Source organism: Oncorhynchus masou, chromosome 13 (genome assembly GCF_036934945.1).
Source record: "Oncorhynchus masou masou isolate Uvic2021 chromosome 13, UVic_Omas_1.1, whole genome shotgun sequence".
Lineage (NCBI taxonomy): Eukaryota > Metazoa > Chordata > Actinopteri > Salmoniformes > Salmonidae > Oncorhynchus > Oncorhynchus masou.
This window is the reverse complement of record NC_088224.1, coordinates 11,114,596-11,132,283: the sequence shown is the minus strand read 5'-3', so window position 1 is coordinate 11,132,283 and position 17,688 is coordinate 11,114,596. Positions and strand designations below refer to the sequence as shown.

The window sequence follows — 17,688 nt, the reverse complement described above, 5'->3', positions numbered from 1 at the left end:
GGTTTTAGGCTGGGTTTCTGTACAGCACTTTGAGATATCAGCTGATGTACGAAGGGCTATATAAATAAATTTGATTTGATTTGATTTGATGACTGGAGGGATAGATGGGTGGATGGAGATTAGCACAAGTGGAACCTACATGTAGGATGGTTATTCTTTCATCGTCATCAGTGGCTTAACATGGTCATCAGTGGCTTAACATGGTCATCAGTGACTTAACATGGTCATCAGTGACTTAACATGGTCATCATTGACTTAAAATCATCATCAGTGACTTAAAATCATCATCAGTGACTTAACATGGTCATCAGTGGCTTAACATGGTCATCAGTGACTTAACATGGTCATCATTGACTTAAAATCATCATCAGTGACTTAACATGGTCATCAGTGGCTTAACCAGGTCATCATTGACTTAAAATCATCATCAGTGAATTAACATGGTCATCAATGGCTTAACACTGTCATCAGTGGCTTAACATGGTCATCAGTGACTTAACATGGTCATCATTGACTTAACATGGTCAACAGTGACTTAACATGGTCAACAGTGGCTTAACATGGTCAACAGTGACTTAACATGGTCAACAGTGGCTTAACATGGTCATCAGTGGCTTAACCAGGTCACCAGTGACTTAACACTGTCTTTAGTGGCTTAACATGGTCATCAGTGTCTTAAATGGTCATCAGTGACGTAACATCATCATCAGTGTCTTAAAGTCATCATCAGCTCAACAAAGAACCCATTCATGTATCCATCTTCCTTTTGTATAGCTGTTAAACATCAATGGGATGATTTGTGGAAGAATTGGCTACGTAATGGCTGTTTGTATCATCAGGGGACACAAGCCCTCAGGAATCAACACTTATCAATTCTCTTTTCATACTGAATCAGCACAAATATGAATTGGAGCCTGGTTGAATGCACTGCATTGTTGAATATACAGTATTCTCAAATGGGAACATTCAGGGAGCAAGAAATAAGAGAAGAATGAAGAAAATTATGGAATTAATTAACCTGCATAATGTCTTAACTGGCCGGACATATGTATAAGTTCATTGCAGTGTATGAGAGAGAGAGAGAGAGAGAGAGAGAGAGAGAGAGAGAGAGAGAGAGAGAGAGAGAGAGAGAGAGAGAGAGAGAGAGAGAGAGAGAGAGAGAGAGAGAGAGAGAGAGAGAGAGAGAGAGAGAGAGAGAGAGAGACATCATTTTTATTGTTTATTTCACTTTTGTATATTATCTACTTCACTTGCTTTGGCAATGTTAACATATGTTTCCCATGCCAATAAAGCCCCTTGAATTGAATTGAGAGAGAGAAAGGGAGAGAGAGACTATTTAACAATCGAGCCTGATCCTACCTCATCTTGGATGGGCGTGGGTGATTGACTGTCCATTCCCCCAGCCCCTACTTCTCATCCTTGCTGCTTCTCAAAAGCTCATTACTGCGCCACTAAATCATGTATTTCTCCCTCACATGCACTGTGGTTTAACTCATACTAATAAAGCCAATTCCATTATGGATGCCGGTGCTGCAAGCCTTGGATAGGCTGTTGATGGGTTTGAGAGAGGCAATACCATAGAAATTGAATCACTACAAAAGTAAATTGCTGCGTTCTGATGGGCTTTTCCCTTTCTAGTAATTATATTTCTATGGGTAGTCCTCAGTAGATGGATCAGCAACATCCTCCCCTAACACAATTCATCTGGGTGTATTTCATCTCCCCTAACACAATTCATCTGGGTGTATTTCATCTCCCCTAACACAATTCATCTGGGTGTATTTCATCTCCCCTAACACAATTCATCTGGGTGTATTTCATCTCCCCTAACACAATTCATCTGGGTGTATTTCATCTCCCCTAACACAATTCATCTGGGTGTATTTCATCTCCCCTAACACAATTCATCTGGGTGTATTTCATCTCCCCTAACACAATTCATCTGGGTGTATTTCATCTCCCTTAACACAATTCATCTGGGTGTATTTAATCCTCCCCTAACACAATTCATCTGGGTGTATTTCATCTCCCCTAACACAATTCATCTGGGTGTATTTAATCCTCCCCTAACCCAATTAATCTTGATGGTGTATTTAATCCTCCCCTAACACAATTCATCTCGATGGATTCTCTTACTTTCTCATGTGTTTTTGTTCTACCTTGTTATTTTTAGTGTTACATTGATATTGATTACTGCATTGTTGGGTTTGATGAATTGTTCAGCAGTTTTATTGCTTTCGGGGTAGAAGCTGTTAAGGAGCCTTTTGGTCCTAGACTTGGCGCTCCGGTACCGCTTGCTGTGCGGTAGCAGATAGAACAGTCTATGACTTGGGTGACTGGAGTCTTTGACAATTTTTTGGGCCTTCCTCTGACACCACCTGGTATAGAGGTCCTGGATGTCAGGAAGCTTGGCCCCAGTGATGTACTGGGCCGTACACATTACCCTCTGTAGCTCCATATGGTCAGATGCCGAGCAGTTGCCATACCCGGCGGCGATGTACCCGGTCGGGATGCTCTCGATGGTGTAGAACTTCTTGAGGATCTGGGGACCCATGCCAAATCTTTTCAGTTTCCTGAGGGTGAAAAGGTGTTGTCATGCCCTCTTCACGACTGTCTTGGTGTGTTTGAACCATGATAGTTTGTTGAGATGTTGCCCTTAGTTCCGATTCTCAAGCTTGTAAACAAATTCTGGAATATTTGTATTGCTGTATTGCGCTAAGTGGGTCATGCATTTTTTATTTGTGTCTCAACACCCAGAAATGCATTTTGCCTGTATTCAAAGCATTCTGACACGAACTGTCCCTATTCTCAGAGTCTGCAGTGGTTTAGCAGAAGAATGTATCTGCAGTGGTTTAGCAGAAGAATGTATCTGCAGTGGTATAGCAGAAAAATGTATCTGCAGTGGTATAGCAGAATAATGTATCTGCAGTGGTATAGCAGAATAATGTATCTGCAGTGGTTTAGCAGAATAATGTATCTGCAGTGGTTTAGCAGAAGAATGTATCTGCAGTGGTTTAGCAGAATAATGTATCTGCAGTGGTATAGCAGAATAATGTATCTGCAGTGGTTTAGCAGAAGAATGTATCTGCAGTGGTTTAGCAGAATAATGTATCTGCAGTGGTTTAGCAGAATAATGTATCTGCAGTGGTTTAGCAGAATAATGTATCTGCAGTGGTTTAGCAGAATAATGTATCTGCAGTGGTTTAGCAGAATAATGTATCTGCAGTGGTTTAGCAGAATAATGTATCTGCAGTGGTTTAGCAGAAGAATGTATCTGCAGTGGTATAGCAGAAGAATGTATCTGCAGTGGTTTAGCAGAATAATGTATCTGCAGTGGTTTAGCAGAATAATGTATCTGCAGTGGTTTAGCAGAATAATGTATCTGCAGTGGTTTAGCAGAAGAATGTATCTGCAGTGGTTTAGCAGAAGAATGTATCTGCAGTGGTTTAGCAGAATAATGTATCTGCAGTGGTATAGCAGAATAATGTATCTGCAGTGGTTTAGCAGAGTCTACTTGCTGCATGGTGTTGATGCAAAATGCAGAATGTTTTACAAAGGCGACGAGAAGGTGAATCTCTATACTTTTAGTAATAGTAATCCTGTGTACTGGATTATGATTTTACACTAGAATACTGCCATACATCATGTACATCTAACAGGCAGTTGGTAATATCAATATCAATCTGCACAGTTTATAGGAGACAAATCCTAGCAATGACGCTGGGGCCACTTTTTTGTGTGTGTTTTTTTGTTGTTGAATTTTACCCCTTTTCCCCCCCAATTGAGTGGTGTCCAATTGTTTTAGTAGCTACTATCTTGTCTCATCGCTACAACTCCCGTACGGGCTCGTGAGAGACAAAGGTTGAAAGTCATGCGTCCTCCGATACACAACCCAACCAAGCCGCACTGCTTCTTAACACAGCGCGCATCCAACCCGGAAGCCAGCCGCACCAATGTGTCGGAGGAAACACCGTGCACCTGGCAACCTTGGTTAGCGCGCACTGCGCCCGGCCCGCCACAGGAGTTGCTGGTGCGCGATGGGACAAGGATATCCCTACCGGCCAAACCCTCCCTAACCCAGACGACGCTCGGCCAATTGTGCATCGCCCCACGGACCTCCCGGTCGCGGCCGGTTACGACAGAGCTGGGGCCACTCTATGTAAAACTGTATGCATGCATGACTGAGTCGCGTAGGATAAAAGCATCTGGAAAATGACATATAGTACTATTTATTATATTACTGTATGAGACATGGATGTACAGAGAGATACTTTATGATGAAGATTATCTTGAAACATCTGTAATTGACCTCATTTTGATTTAAAAGTGATGTAAAAGGGCAAGTGGTTGGAACTATTAAAAAAAAATGTTTTAATGAATGAGCCCTCCATAAACAGACTAATAGTGTTTACACAAGGGACAAAACCACACGGGGAGATTGTTTTCAGAATATAGGGCAAATATCATTGGACTAACAATCAATAATGGAGACATTGAAGTAGGCCAGTGTTTTATGGCGTTACAATACTGATGATTACTTACTTTGGTCATGTCAAATCCCCGAGCTGACAAGGTACAAATCTATCGGTTCTGCCCCTGAACAGGCAGTTAACCCACTGTTCCTAGGCCGTCATTGAAAATAAGAATTTGTCCTTAACTGACTTTAGTTAAATAAAGGTAAAATAAATGTGATTTACTGTAATTTTCCATCCCATAATGTATGATAGGCTATTTATTTAACCTGGCAAGTCAGTTAAGAGCAAATTCTTATTTTCAATGAAGGCCTGGGAACAGTGGGTTAACTGCCTGTTCAGGGGCAGAACGACAGATTTGTACCTTGTCAGCTCGGGGGTTTGAACTTGCAACCTTTCAGTGACTAGTCCAACACGCTAACCACTAGACTACCGTGCCACCCCAGTTTAGCCTAGTGTGCTTTAGTAGGTCTAAACCTAGTCGCAAAAGTAAGTGAATTCAGTAGAAGTTCCACTCTGTGTATTGTGTCTTTGTGTAACAGGGCTGTTCCAGGCCTAACTCACTCACCCTGCCTTACCTAAATGGAAAATAGACACCGGACTTCAACCTCTGACTGCAGGATAAAAGTGTCACCTACAGTGAAAAGGAATGTCGCATTAATTCCTAACGACCTTGTCATAGTGTCAAACTACAGGCTGAATGAATTAAAACAGAAATGATTCACGTGAGACTTTTCGTTCCATCCATTGATTGCCTCACATCTCCTCTTTTGACCTCTCACCTTCCCCCCTACTCACAAGGCAGGCAATACGCTCGACCTCATCTTTACTAGATGCTGTTCTTCCACTAACCTCATTGCAACTCCCCTCCAAGTCTCCGACCACTACCTTGTATCCTTTTCCCTCTCGCTCTCATCCAACACTTCCCACACTGCCCCTACTCGGATGGTATCGCGCCGTCCCAACCTTCGCTCTCTCTCCCCCGCTACTCTCTCCTCTTCCATCCTATCATCTCTTCCCTCTGCTCATACCTTCTCCAACCTTTCTCCTGATTCTGCCTCCTCAACCCTCCTCTCTTCCCTTTCTGCATCCTTTGACTCTCTATGTCCCCTATCCTCCAGGCCGGCTCGGTCCTCCCCTCCCGCTCCGTGGCTCGATGACTCATTGCGAGCTCACAGAACCGAGCTCCGGGCAGCGAGCGGAAATGGAGGAAAACTCGCCTCCCTGCGGACCTGGCATCCTTTCACTCCCTCCTCTCTACATTTTCCTCCTCTGTCTCTGCTGCTAAAGCCACTTTCTACCACTCTAAATTCCAAGCATCTGCCTCTAACCCTAGGAAGCTCTTTGCCACCTTCTCCTCCCTCCTGAATCCTCCTCCCCTCCCCCCCCCTCCCTCTCTGCAGATGACAACCATTTTGAAAAGAAGGTCGACGACATCCGATCCTCGTTTGCTAAGTCAAACGACACCGCTGGTTCTGCTCACACTGCCCTACCCTGTGCTCTGACCTCTTTCTCCCCTCTCTCTCCAGATGAAATCTCGCTTCTTGTGACGGCCGGCCGCCCAACAACCTGCCCGCTTGACCCTATCCCCTCCTCTCTTCTCCAGACCATTTCCGGGGACCTTCTCCCTTACCTCACCTCGCTCATCAACTCATCCCTGACCGCTGGCTACGTCCCTTCCGTCTTCAAGAGAGCGAGAGTTGCACCCCTTCTGAAAAAACCTACACTCGATCCCTCCGATGTCAACAACTACAGACCAGTATCCCTTCTTTCTTTTCTCTCCAAAACTCTTGAACGTGCCGTCCTTGGCCAGCTCTCCCGCTATCTCTCTCAGAATGACCTTCTTGATCCAAATCAGTCAGGTTTCAAGACTAGTCATTCAACTGAGACTGCTCTTCTCTGTATCACGGAGGCGCTCCGCACTGCTAAAGCTAACTCTCTCCTCTGCTCTCATCCTTCTAGACCTATCGGCTGCCTTCGATACTGTGAACCATCAGATCCTCCTCTCCACCCTCTCCGAGTTGGGCATCTCCGGCGCGGCCCACGCTTGGATTGCGTCCTACCTGACAGGTCGCTCCTACCAGGTGGCGTGGCGAGAATCTGTCTCCTCGCCACGCGCTCTCACCACTGGTGTCCCCCAGGGCTCTGTTCTAGGCCCTCTCCTATTCTCGCTATACACCAAGTCACTTGGCTCTGTCATAACCTCACATGGTCTCTCCTATCATTGCTATGCAGACGACACACAATTAATCTTCTCCTTTCCCCTTCTGATGACCAGGTGTTAATCGCATCTCTGCATGTCTGGCAGACATATCAGTGTGGATGACGGATCACCACCTCAAGCTGAACCTCGGCAAGACGGAGCTGCTCTTCCTCCCGGGGAAGGACTGCCCGTTCCATGATCTCGCCATCACGGTTGACAACTCCATTGTGTCCTCCTCCCAGAGCACTAAGAACCTTGGCGTGATCCTGGACAACACCCTGTCGTTCTCAACCAACATCATGGCGGTGGCCCGTTCCTGTAGGTTCATGCTCTACAACATCCGCAGAGTACGACCCTGCCTCACACAGGAAGCGGCGCAGGTCCTAATCCAGGCACTTGTCATCTCCCGTCTGGATTACTGCAACTCGCTGTTGGCTGGGCTCCCTGCCTGTGCCATTAAACCCCTACAACTCATCCAGAACGCCGCAGCCCGTCTGGTGTTCAACCTTCCCAAGTTCTCTTTCACGTCACCCCGCTCCTCCGCTCTCTCCACTGGCTTCCAGTTGAAGCTCGCATCCGCTACAAGACCATGGTGCTTGCCTACGGAGCTGTGAGGGGAACGGCACCGCAGTACCTCCAGGCTCTGATCAGGCCCTACACCCAAGCAAGGGCACTGCGTTCATCCACCTCTGGCCTGCTCGCCTCCCTACCATTGAGGAAGTACAGTTCCCGCTCAGCCCAGTCAAAACTGTTCGCTGCTCTGGCCCCCAATGGTGGAACAAACTCCCTCACGACGCCAGGACAGCGGAGTCAATCACCACCTTCCGGAGACACCTGAAACCCCACCTCTTCAAGGAATACCTAGGATAGGATAAGTAATCCTTCTCACCACCCCCCCCTTAATGATTTAGATGCACTATTGTAAAGTGGCTGTTCCACTGGATGTCAGAAGGTGAATTCACAATTTGTAAGTCGCTCTGGATAAGAGCGTCTGCTAAATGACTTAAATGTAAATGTAATAAAAAATAAAGAGCAACCCAAATTAGAAAACACGCAAGTCCAACTGCAACGGGCATCTTTATCTGAATTCAAGAGATCATGTTAAGAACCCTCTTTTGATGAATGACATGTTAATAATGCTGCATTAAACTGGTATTATGGCTATAGCACAGATGTCTGTGGGCTCCTTTGATCGATACATTGCTTTGAGTGTTCGCCGTGTATATCTGATGGCTGCAACCATTTCTAACAGGGGGATCGTTGTTTTGCAAGCTCGATATATTCTCCCATTTCCCCCGTCAAACCATATACTCTAAGTGTACAAAAAATATGCAACTGTAAATCAATTATCGAGACGTGTTAAACATTTGGTAACAATTTGTCGGTTAAATTATTTTTGATCAGTAGGTGCACCGGGTTTTGCTTAACCCCCGGTAAGATAGATGGTACAGTCAATCAGAGAGGCAGGCAGCGGCTGTCGGTCCGGTACAGATATTCTACAAGCAGTCCTATTGCTACGATCAAGTCTCTGCCTAGCTCGGACTTTTCCTTTGGTCAACTCACTCTGTTGATATTAATTTGTCATACAATATGATCTGACAGTGACAGGGTCTGTAGTTCAAGAGTAAATAAGAGAGACGTACATAGACTACTTGTCATCGTGATTTTTCTGTCTAGTTATTCTTTCATTTGATTCCCCTACCGTTCCCTCTTGGATTTACGAAGAGCATGTTGGTGACCTGAGTATACAGAGTTTTTCTCCTGTCCATATCGGTATATTTGAGGAATGACTGCAACTGGAAAGGGACTGACAATCGCTTGAATGGAAAAAATGGAATACAACGATATTGAGAAAAACATTGAGGAGAAACTGACATTAACAGATACATGTAAGTTATTTTATACTCGCCACCATAGGACACATTAGCCACACTTAATGCGGTGCGAAAGGATCAAATTAACAATCAAATATATTTCAACAGGGGGGGGGGGGGGTTGAATGCTTGGAGTAAATGTGTTGGTATTCATGGACGTGTTGATAAAATCTGTGTGCCTGCGCATGCCAAAGCATTATGTTTGATCTGTTCAATCAAAATCAACAGGCCACCATTTGAATAGGCATTAACATAAACACGAATAAAAAAAAAAAAAAAACATAATTCATATCTTATTGATTGATAGCCTACAATTCCTAACAGACATTTTTTTCACCAAAGCTGTAATCCCGGTTTTTTGTTGCCTTTTGGCCACCTGCTCTCCCGATTAAATGACCAGAAAGATGCATGCTCATAACAGTGCAAAATGCCCTGACATCTTTCCTTGGCCAGAGAGCTGGAAAATACTGCGACCTATATGTAATTCTGTATTACCATCCAATACCAATGAACCAATCCAGCACCAGGCACAACAAACAATGCCGTTTTCAAATTAACCTGACTTTGGAAATCTGCTGGTATCTCTACAGTGTCCAGTTGCTGTCAGCGTCAAACCCTATACCTCAAAATAGATTACCATAGCAGACCAGCACCTTGGTAACAAACAATAATATTCCACCAGTAAACCTGGCCCATGCAGTCGATTAGCTCTGGTCCAAGGCCTAGTGCACGTTGGCCCTGGACCAGAGCTAGCAGTGGTCTGGCCTGGTCTGATTACACCCTCTAGTCATGAACCAGCTGATAGCAGTGAAGGCTGTTATCTTGGCCATCATAATGCCTTGTAATAACATTTGTGTTTGAATGGTGATTTGATGGTGTGAACAATAGGCTAACATATTGGGATGTACAGTGCTGTATTCCTCTAGTCTTGTGGATGGTTTGGTCACAGGAGGCTGGTAACGGCAACCCTGCTCTTCCTCTTGATGAGGAAGGCAGGCACTTGATGGAGGCAGAACTGCTGTGCTGCAGCTCTTCATCATTCCAGAAGCACAGTACTACTGACCTCCAGCACTGTGACAGGACAACCCTGTTTCTCTTGTCCTGTGTTTGATTTGACCTCCAGCACTGTGACAGGACAACCCTGTTTCTCTTGTCCTGTGTTTGATTTGACCTCCAGCACTGTGACAGGACAACCCTGTTTCTCTTGTCCTGTGTTTGATTTGACCTCCAGCACTGTGATAGGAGAACACTGTTTCTCTTGTCCTGTGGCTGGTGTTTGATTTGACCTCCAGCACTGTGATAGGAGAACACTGTTTCTCTTGTCCTGTGGCTGGTGTTTGATTTGACCTCCAGCACTGTGATAGGACAACCCTGTTTCTCACGCTGCTTTTATGATAGTTTACCTTTCCTGTGGAATAGCAGACAGACAGTCAGACAGACAGAGAAAGAGACCGACAGAGACAGACACTTTATATGGAATAGGCGGCCATTTAGGACGCGACCCAATTGCAGTTAGACTCTCCCCTTGACCCCCTGTCATCTCTCTTGGAGCAGTGCCATGATGCCGGGTAGACTGGAGAGGGACACTGACTGTAGAGGGACACTGACTGGAGAGGAACACTGAGACACTGACTGGAGAGGGACACTGACTATAGAGGGACACTGACTGTAGAGGGACACTGACTGTAGAGGGACACTGAGACACTGACTGTAGAGGGACACTGACTGTAGAGGGACACTGACTGGAGAGGGACACTGACTGGAGAGGGACACTGAGACACTGACTGTAGAGGGACACTGACTGGAGAGGGACACTGACTGTAGAGGGACACTGACTGGAGAGGGACACTGACTGGAGAGGGACACTGACTGGATAGGGACACTGACTGGAGAGGGACACTGACTGGAGAGGGACACTGAGACACTGACTGGAGAGGGACACTGACTGGAGAGGGACACTGACTGGAGAGGGACACTGACTGTAGAGGGACACTGACTGGAGAGGGACACTGACTGGAGAGGGACACTGACTGGAGAGGGACACTTCAGGGATAGGTTTAGCTATGTGAAGCCCCGGGGGCTAGAGGGCCACCATGACATTGAGACAGAGAGACAAGCACCAGAGTCCTCTTGTAAGAGCAACATTAGTGGCTTTGTAGTTGAGGCAGCCATGAGACTAAGCCCCTCCAAGACTAAGCCCCTCCAGCTCACAAAAGGGTTACATCCCGAATGGCCCCCTATTCCCTCTATAGTACACTACTTTTGACTGGAGCCCTATGGACCTTGGTCAGAGGTAGTGCACTGTAAAAGGAATAGGGTGGTATTTGGGACCACAAAAGGAGTGGCAGTGAGGCACCCGTTTCCTCGTCAAGACAATGAATCAGCTTTTGTTTAATGCAGACAGAAAGTGTTTTTGAACATGTGTGGTATTGTATATGATATCACTGAAATCCCGAGGACTGGCAGTATACTGCAGGTGTTTGTATGTCTGTTCCGTGGTACATAAGGCCTACTATCAGTCACGATCTGAACTGACAAAAGTTTTTCCGTTTCAAAACACGCCTTGTTGAAGATTTTATTGATCTTCTTGGTTGCAAATTTGTTTTTTTAAACTGGAGAACTTTGAATAGAGCTCCAAGACAATAGAGCTTCTCTTCTGTGGAAGTAATCATGGGACGTAGACTGACGTGGACCCTCTTCCACTCTCTCAGAGTTTTCCTGACGCAATGTTCCTGGCCCACATTCAAGATCACAGTTGGCCTGGAAATGTAGGCTGTGTCCCAAATCGTACCCTATCCCCTACATAGAGCACTTCTTTTGACCAGAGCACTATGGGCTCTGGTCCAAAGTAGTGCACTATATAGGAATAGGATACCATTTGGGACTCAGAGGAAGATTTGTGCTTCAGCACGACCCTCCCCCCCCCGACACCCCCCGCCCCCCCCGCCACCACAGAAGTTCTCTCATTCTCTCTCATTAAAACAGTTGAAAGACAAATGGTTTTTGATGACAAAACCATTTGTTTTTCAACTGTAATACACACGATTAAGTTAACATTTTGCACACCGTGTTGTGATTACCTTGTATTCAGCCTACAGCGTCCATTACATTTACTGCTAAGAGAGGGGCTGAATTAGAGGGGTAGACTGACGACGGAAAATAACAAAGTACCTTCTCTCATTTCTCCTTTAGTCAGACATGTTGAAATTCTCAGTTTCAGTTTTGTCTCCTATTGGCAGGGGTACTGTGTGTTTGTGCATTCGGGAGAGGAGGGGTTGGGATGGGTGTGGAAGGGCCATGTTAGAATGTGAGGTATTCTTCTCCAGAGGCCCATATCTGCGGCGAGCGAGCAGGGGGGAGTGACGGGTCAGGAGGGTAGCTAGGGATGTTATTGTGGCATTAGCTGGGTCAGTAGGCGTCTGAGGAGGGAGGGAGGTGTCTGTTTCTCAGGCAGACAGATCTGGGCTCAGCTTCCTAAAAAACATCTTAAAGGGATACTTCAGGATTTTGGAAATGAAGCCCTTAACCTAAAGGAGATAAACTCGTGTAAACCATTTGTATGTCTCCATGTCCAGTTTGAAGGAAGTTGCTAACTAGCTTTAGCACACTTGCTAACTAGCATTAGTGTAATGACTGGAAGTACATGGTAACTGATAGCATGCTAGTAGATACTATAGACTTCCAGTCATTGCACTAACACTAGTTAGCATTGGCTCACAAAACTCACTCTTCATACTGGATGCAGCGACATAAAAATGGCAATTCCCAAAATCCCAAAGTATCCCTTTAATCAATTGATCAAATGTATTTATAAAGCCCTTTTTTACGTCAGCAGATGTCACAAAGTGCTGTACAGAAACCCAGCCTAAAACCCCAAACAGCCAGCAATGCAGAGGTAGAAACACTGCTAAGTTCATAGGAGCAATGTTACATCTCAGAGCTGTTTCCCAAAACCATTGTTACTAAAGTTGCACTTGAAAACGCTTGTTATTTACCGACTGACTGCCTCAGACCACTTAGAACAGCTAAGTGTTTCGTTAGATAGAGGCCTACATAGAATATATCTGCTAAACATAGAATCAAGATGTCTGTTTCTCTGCGACCGAACGAAGCTGACTATAAATACAAAGTTGACAATGTCATTGGAATTGTTACAAACAAGGATAAAACAATGTTTGAAATGAAAACCCATATGACCAAATTTAAAAGATAATTAACAGTACAGGCCACACAGGCATATAACTAAATAATATTTCAATAAGTGTCATGTTCATTCAATTGAGATCTATATTATTATATATATATTTTTTAAAGTAAATATTTTCTTAATTCTATTTCTTGGACTGCATTGTCGGTTAAGGGCTTGTAAGTAATCATTTCACGGTACGGTTGTATTCGGCGCATGTGAGAAATAAAATACGTTTTGATTTGATTATTTTGCTAATTGTAGGCTACTGTCTGTCATTTCTGCCTCAATATATTTCATGGTGTGTAGCAACATGATGTGCCAAAGCTTTGATTTACACATCCTTATTCAGGAGATTTATATTAGAATAAGTCACCTCAATATTTGCCGCCAATAATAATAACATCTTTCTAGGAGCTGATGAGTCGTCAGTATTGTGGAATAATTATAATGTTAAGGTAAGATTTGAATGGTAATAGCTGATCCGAGAACATCGCTGCCTTGTTCTTTCTTCTTCTCTCGATCCTATAAGTATGTCTCCACGACGCACTTCGTGGACATTCTCTCTGCTGGTGTTTTGAGAAACGCATGTTACGTCTTCGGCCGTTGCAGGAACGACGCATCGTTAAAACACTCCGAAGCTAAAGTTCCACTGCTATCGGGAAACCGAGCCCAGAGCGCTCCACGTCAGCGAGCAGCCACATACACACACTCACCGTGCAGCTCAAGCTGGTATAAATCAGGGCCATGGTCACTGACCTCTCCCACAGGAACTAGAGGAAGAGCTCCATCCTGTAGTGCATAGAGACATCCTGTAGTGTATAGAGACAGACGAGGTCATCGCCTTAGAGGAAGTCCCAAATGGCACCCTATTCCCTATTGGGTTCTCGTCAAAAGTAGGTTACTATGTAAGGAATAGGGTGCTATTTGGGATAGTAATCTATCCAGAGACGGGCTCACGTTTCCTCTCCCATTGTAAAACACTGAAGTCATTGATGACTAACGTAAGATTCTAATGTCTGTTTTCAATTACTGAGGAATCCTACTCATGTCTCTAGGCCTCTCATATTTTCCTCAGAGATCAATTTTACTGTGTCAAAACATTATATTACACATATAGGAAGGGAGAAACAATGGAATTATGTGACAGAAATTCTTATATCTAGGATTGCATAGCTACTGGCAATTTACCAAAGTTACTAAAATATTCAGTAATTTTGTCATGGATTGGTAATTAACTGAAAATCTATCTTAATTGTGGTAATTTATATTTGAATAACTTTAACAAAATGTATTCATATACTTAAAAAAAAATTGGTGTCCGTATTGTCCATGAGTTTCTAGTAGATAGACCATATGGTTCAAAAGTATTTAGCCTAATTAATGAAAAAAACATCTACAGTGAGGGAAAAAAGTATTTGATCCCCTGCTGATTTTGTACGTTTGCCCACTAACAAAGAAATGATCAGTCTATCATTTTAATGGTAGGTTTATTTGAACAGTGAGAGACAGAATAACAACAACAAAATCCAGAAAAACGCATGTCAAAAATGTTATAAATTGATTTGCATTTTAATGAGAGAAATAAGTATTTGACCCCCTCTCAATCAGAAAGAGGTGTCTTTTATAGAGGTAACGAGCTGAGATTAGGAGCACACTCTTAAAGGGAGTGCTCCTAATCTCAGTTTGTTACCTGTATAAAAGACACCTGTCCACAGAATCAATCAATCAGATTCCAAACTCTCCACCATGGCCAAGACCAAAGAGCTCTCTGTGGATGTCAGGGACAAGATTGTAGACCTACAGAAGGCTGGAATGGGCTACTAGACCATCGCCAAGCAGCTTGGTGAGAAGGTGACAACAGTTGGTGCGATTATTCGCAAATGGAAGAAACACAAAATAACTATCAATCTCCCTCGGCCTGGGGCTCCATGTAAGATCTCACCTCGTGGAGTTGCAATGATCATGAGAACGGTGAGGAATCAGCCCAGAACTACATGGGAGGATCTTGTCAATGATCTCAAGGCAGCTGGGACCATAGTCACCAAGAAAACAATTGGTAACACACTGTGCCATGAAGGACTGAAATCCTGCAGCGCCCGCAAGGTCCCCCTGCTCAAGAAAGCACATATACATGCCCGTCCGAAATTGTCCTCTGAATCATTCAGATGTTCATTGGCAAACTGGGTGAAAGTGTTGTGGTCAGATGAGACCAAATTGTGGCTCTTTGGCATCAACTCAACTCGCCGTGTTTGGAGGGGGAGGAATGCTACCTATGACCCCAAGAACACCATCCCCACCGTCAAACATGGAGGTGGAAACATTATGCTTTGGGGGTGTTTTTCTGCTAAGGGGACAGGACAACTTCACCGCATCAAAGGGACGATGGACGGGTTCATGTACCGTCAAATCTTGGGTGAGAACCTCCTTCCCTCAGCCAGGGCATTGAAAATGAGTCGTGGATGGGTATTCCAGCATGACAATGACCCAAAACACACGGCCAAGGCAACAAAGGAGTGGCTCAAGAAGAAGCACATTAAGGTCCTGGAGTGGCCTAGCCAGTCTCCAAACCGTAATCCCATTCGAGTTGCCAAATGTCAGCCTCAAAACCTTAATGACTTGGAGAAGATCTGCAAAGAGGAGTGGGACAAAATCCCTCCTGAGATGTGGGCAAACCTGGTGGCCAACAACAAGAAACGTATGACCTCTGTGATTGCCAACAAGGGTTTTGCCACCAAGTACTAAGTCATGTTTTGCACAGGGGTCAAATACTTATTTCCCTCATTAAAATGCAAATCAATTTATAACATCTGACATATTTGTTTTTTTTCAGAATTTTTTTGTTGTTATTCTGTCTGACTATAAGTTTCTATCTGCAAAAAGAGGAGATGATTGGCTTTGAAGTTTCGAACCCTTATTGGTTTGAATGGTGTCAGGTATTTCTATATTTTATTCTTCTGAACTTAGCAACATGAATTGGGGAATTAAGTCTTCTATATAGGTAGAGCACATTGAACAGAACAAGGCTATGTCAATAACAACATTTGGACCTAAATGCAGATACAACCTCATAGTCCCAAGCTCTTGATTTCATGCTGAAACCCTCATATGAAACACCAATGGGATTTGCTAAGTTGATGGTTTATGGTTAAGATATTACAGCTTTTTTCATTCTATTTGTAATAAATCATGTTTCCTGAGGGAACCGTGAATAATGATGCGTGAGAAAGTTAGACGCACAAATATCACCCCCCCCAAAAAATCTAACCTCTCCTGCTATTGTAATTGTGAGGCTAGCAAAGGGGGGTGAAGTATGGTCCGCTGGGCACTTCAATCCAGCTTGTGAGAACACAACATTTTTAAAGTTATATTATTATACATATATTTCCCCTTTTTTCTCCCCAATTTTGTGGTATCCAATTGGTAGATACAGTCTTATCCCATCGCTGCAACTCCCATACGGACTCGGGAGAGGCGAAGGTCGAGAGCCGTGTGTCCTCCGTTGAATTTCAAAATCCCGATGTGGCCCTCGAGCCAAAAAGTTTGCCCACCCCTGGTCTAGCATGTCTTGGGGGGTATGATATTTGGCATCTGTAACTTTCTCAGTCATTATTTATTTAACGATTCATTTGGGATTATCCGTAATCATGGTAGCATCCACATTCATGTAGAAGTGTTTAGAAACATTCTTATTTATAATAAAAAATAACTCCAAAACAATACCGTACATTATTTACCATTCATTTCTGTTGGGCACAAAATAATCTGAAACAGAACCAAAACAAACAGCCCTGGTCTAATACACCACACTGTAGCCTAAACATCAGCCCTGGTCTAATACACCACACTGTAGCCTAAACATCAGCCCTGGTCTAATACACCACACTGTAGCCTAAACATCAGCCCTGGTCTAATACACCACACTGTAGCCTAAACATCAGCCCTGGTCTAATACACCACACTGTAGCCTAAACATCAGCCCTGGTCTAATACACCACACTGTAGCCTAAACATCAGCCCTGGTCTAATACACCACACTGTAGCCTAAACATCATCTGCACAACACCATCTTGATAAGCAACTCGGGTGTGTTTCAGGATTGGATCAAAAGCCTGCATGCCCACTAGCTCTCCAGGTGGAGGGTTGACCACATGTATTTTATATTGTAGCCTAACCGTGTAGTTATTCTCATTTGTGAGGGGTTAAGTGCCTTGATCAAGGACACACAGGCAGGAGATAGTAGGCCTACATGGGATCAGAATCCAGCAGCCTTCTGCTATGCTGACCTTTTCATGTACGCTACATAGACACCACCAATTATTGGTCATGGAAATTTGGTTAAAAGTCGTGGAAAAGTCATGGAATTCCATCTGTCAAAATGCGTAGGAACCCTTAACAGGGAATTATCAGAGGTCTCTGTAGCATAATGCATAATGCCATTTGATCATTTCTGTGAAGGACTTGGAAAAAGACAACTCCTGCGCCTCTTTCATCCAAGTCAAACACGGGTTATTCTTTTATTATTTTTATTATTTGTAATTTTTTTTATCATTTTTTTTATCCCCAATTTCGATCTTGACTCATCGCTGCAATTCCCCAATATGCTCGGGTGGCGAAGGTTGAGTCTTGAGTCCCCCGAAACATGACTCGCCAAACCGCGCTTCTTAACACCCGACCACTTAACCTGGAACCCTGCGCACTAATGTGTCGGAAGAAACACCATTCAACTGACAACCAAGGTCAGCCTGCAAGCGCCCGGCCCGCCACAAGGAGTCGCTAGAGCTCAATGAGTCAAGTAAAGCTCCTCCCGGCCAAACCCTCCTTTAACCCGTAGATGCTGGGCCAATTGTGCACTGCCCTATGGGACTCCCGGTCACAGCCCGGTCTGTAGTGACACCTCTAGCACCACTCGGGAGGCCCAAGCACTGGTTATTCTATTGGTAAACTTGGAAA

The 17,688-nt window shown here is 44.3% G+C and overlaps 1 protein-coding gene across 7 annotated transcripts in view; it reads left to right on the top strand.

Annotated features, from left to right (window-relative positions):
* Positions 1–8,179: 8,179 nt before the first annotated feature.
* The window catches only part of LOC135551729 (MAP7 domain-containing protein 1-like), a 91,920-nt gene continuing 82,411 nt past the window's right edge, over positions 8,180–17,688 (top strand). For all 7 annotated transcript variants that reach the window (XM_064982928.1, XM_064982933.1, XM_064982930.1 and 4 more), the window contains exon 1: positions 8,180–8,564. In XM_064982928.1, coding sequence (XP_064839000.1) covers positions 8,498–8,564 — 67 coding nt within the window. In that variant the 5' untranslated portion in view covers positions 8,180–8,497. The remainder of the gene's footprint in view (positions 8,565–17,688) is intronic.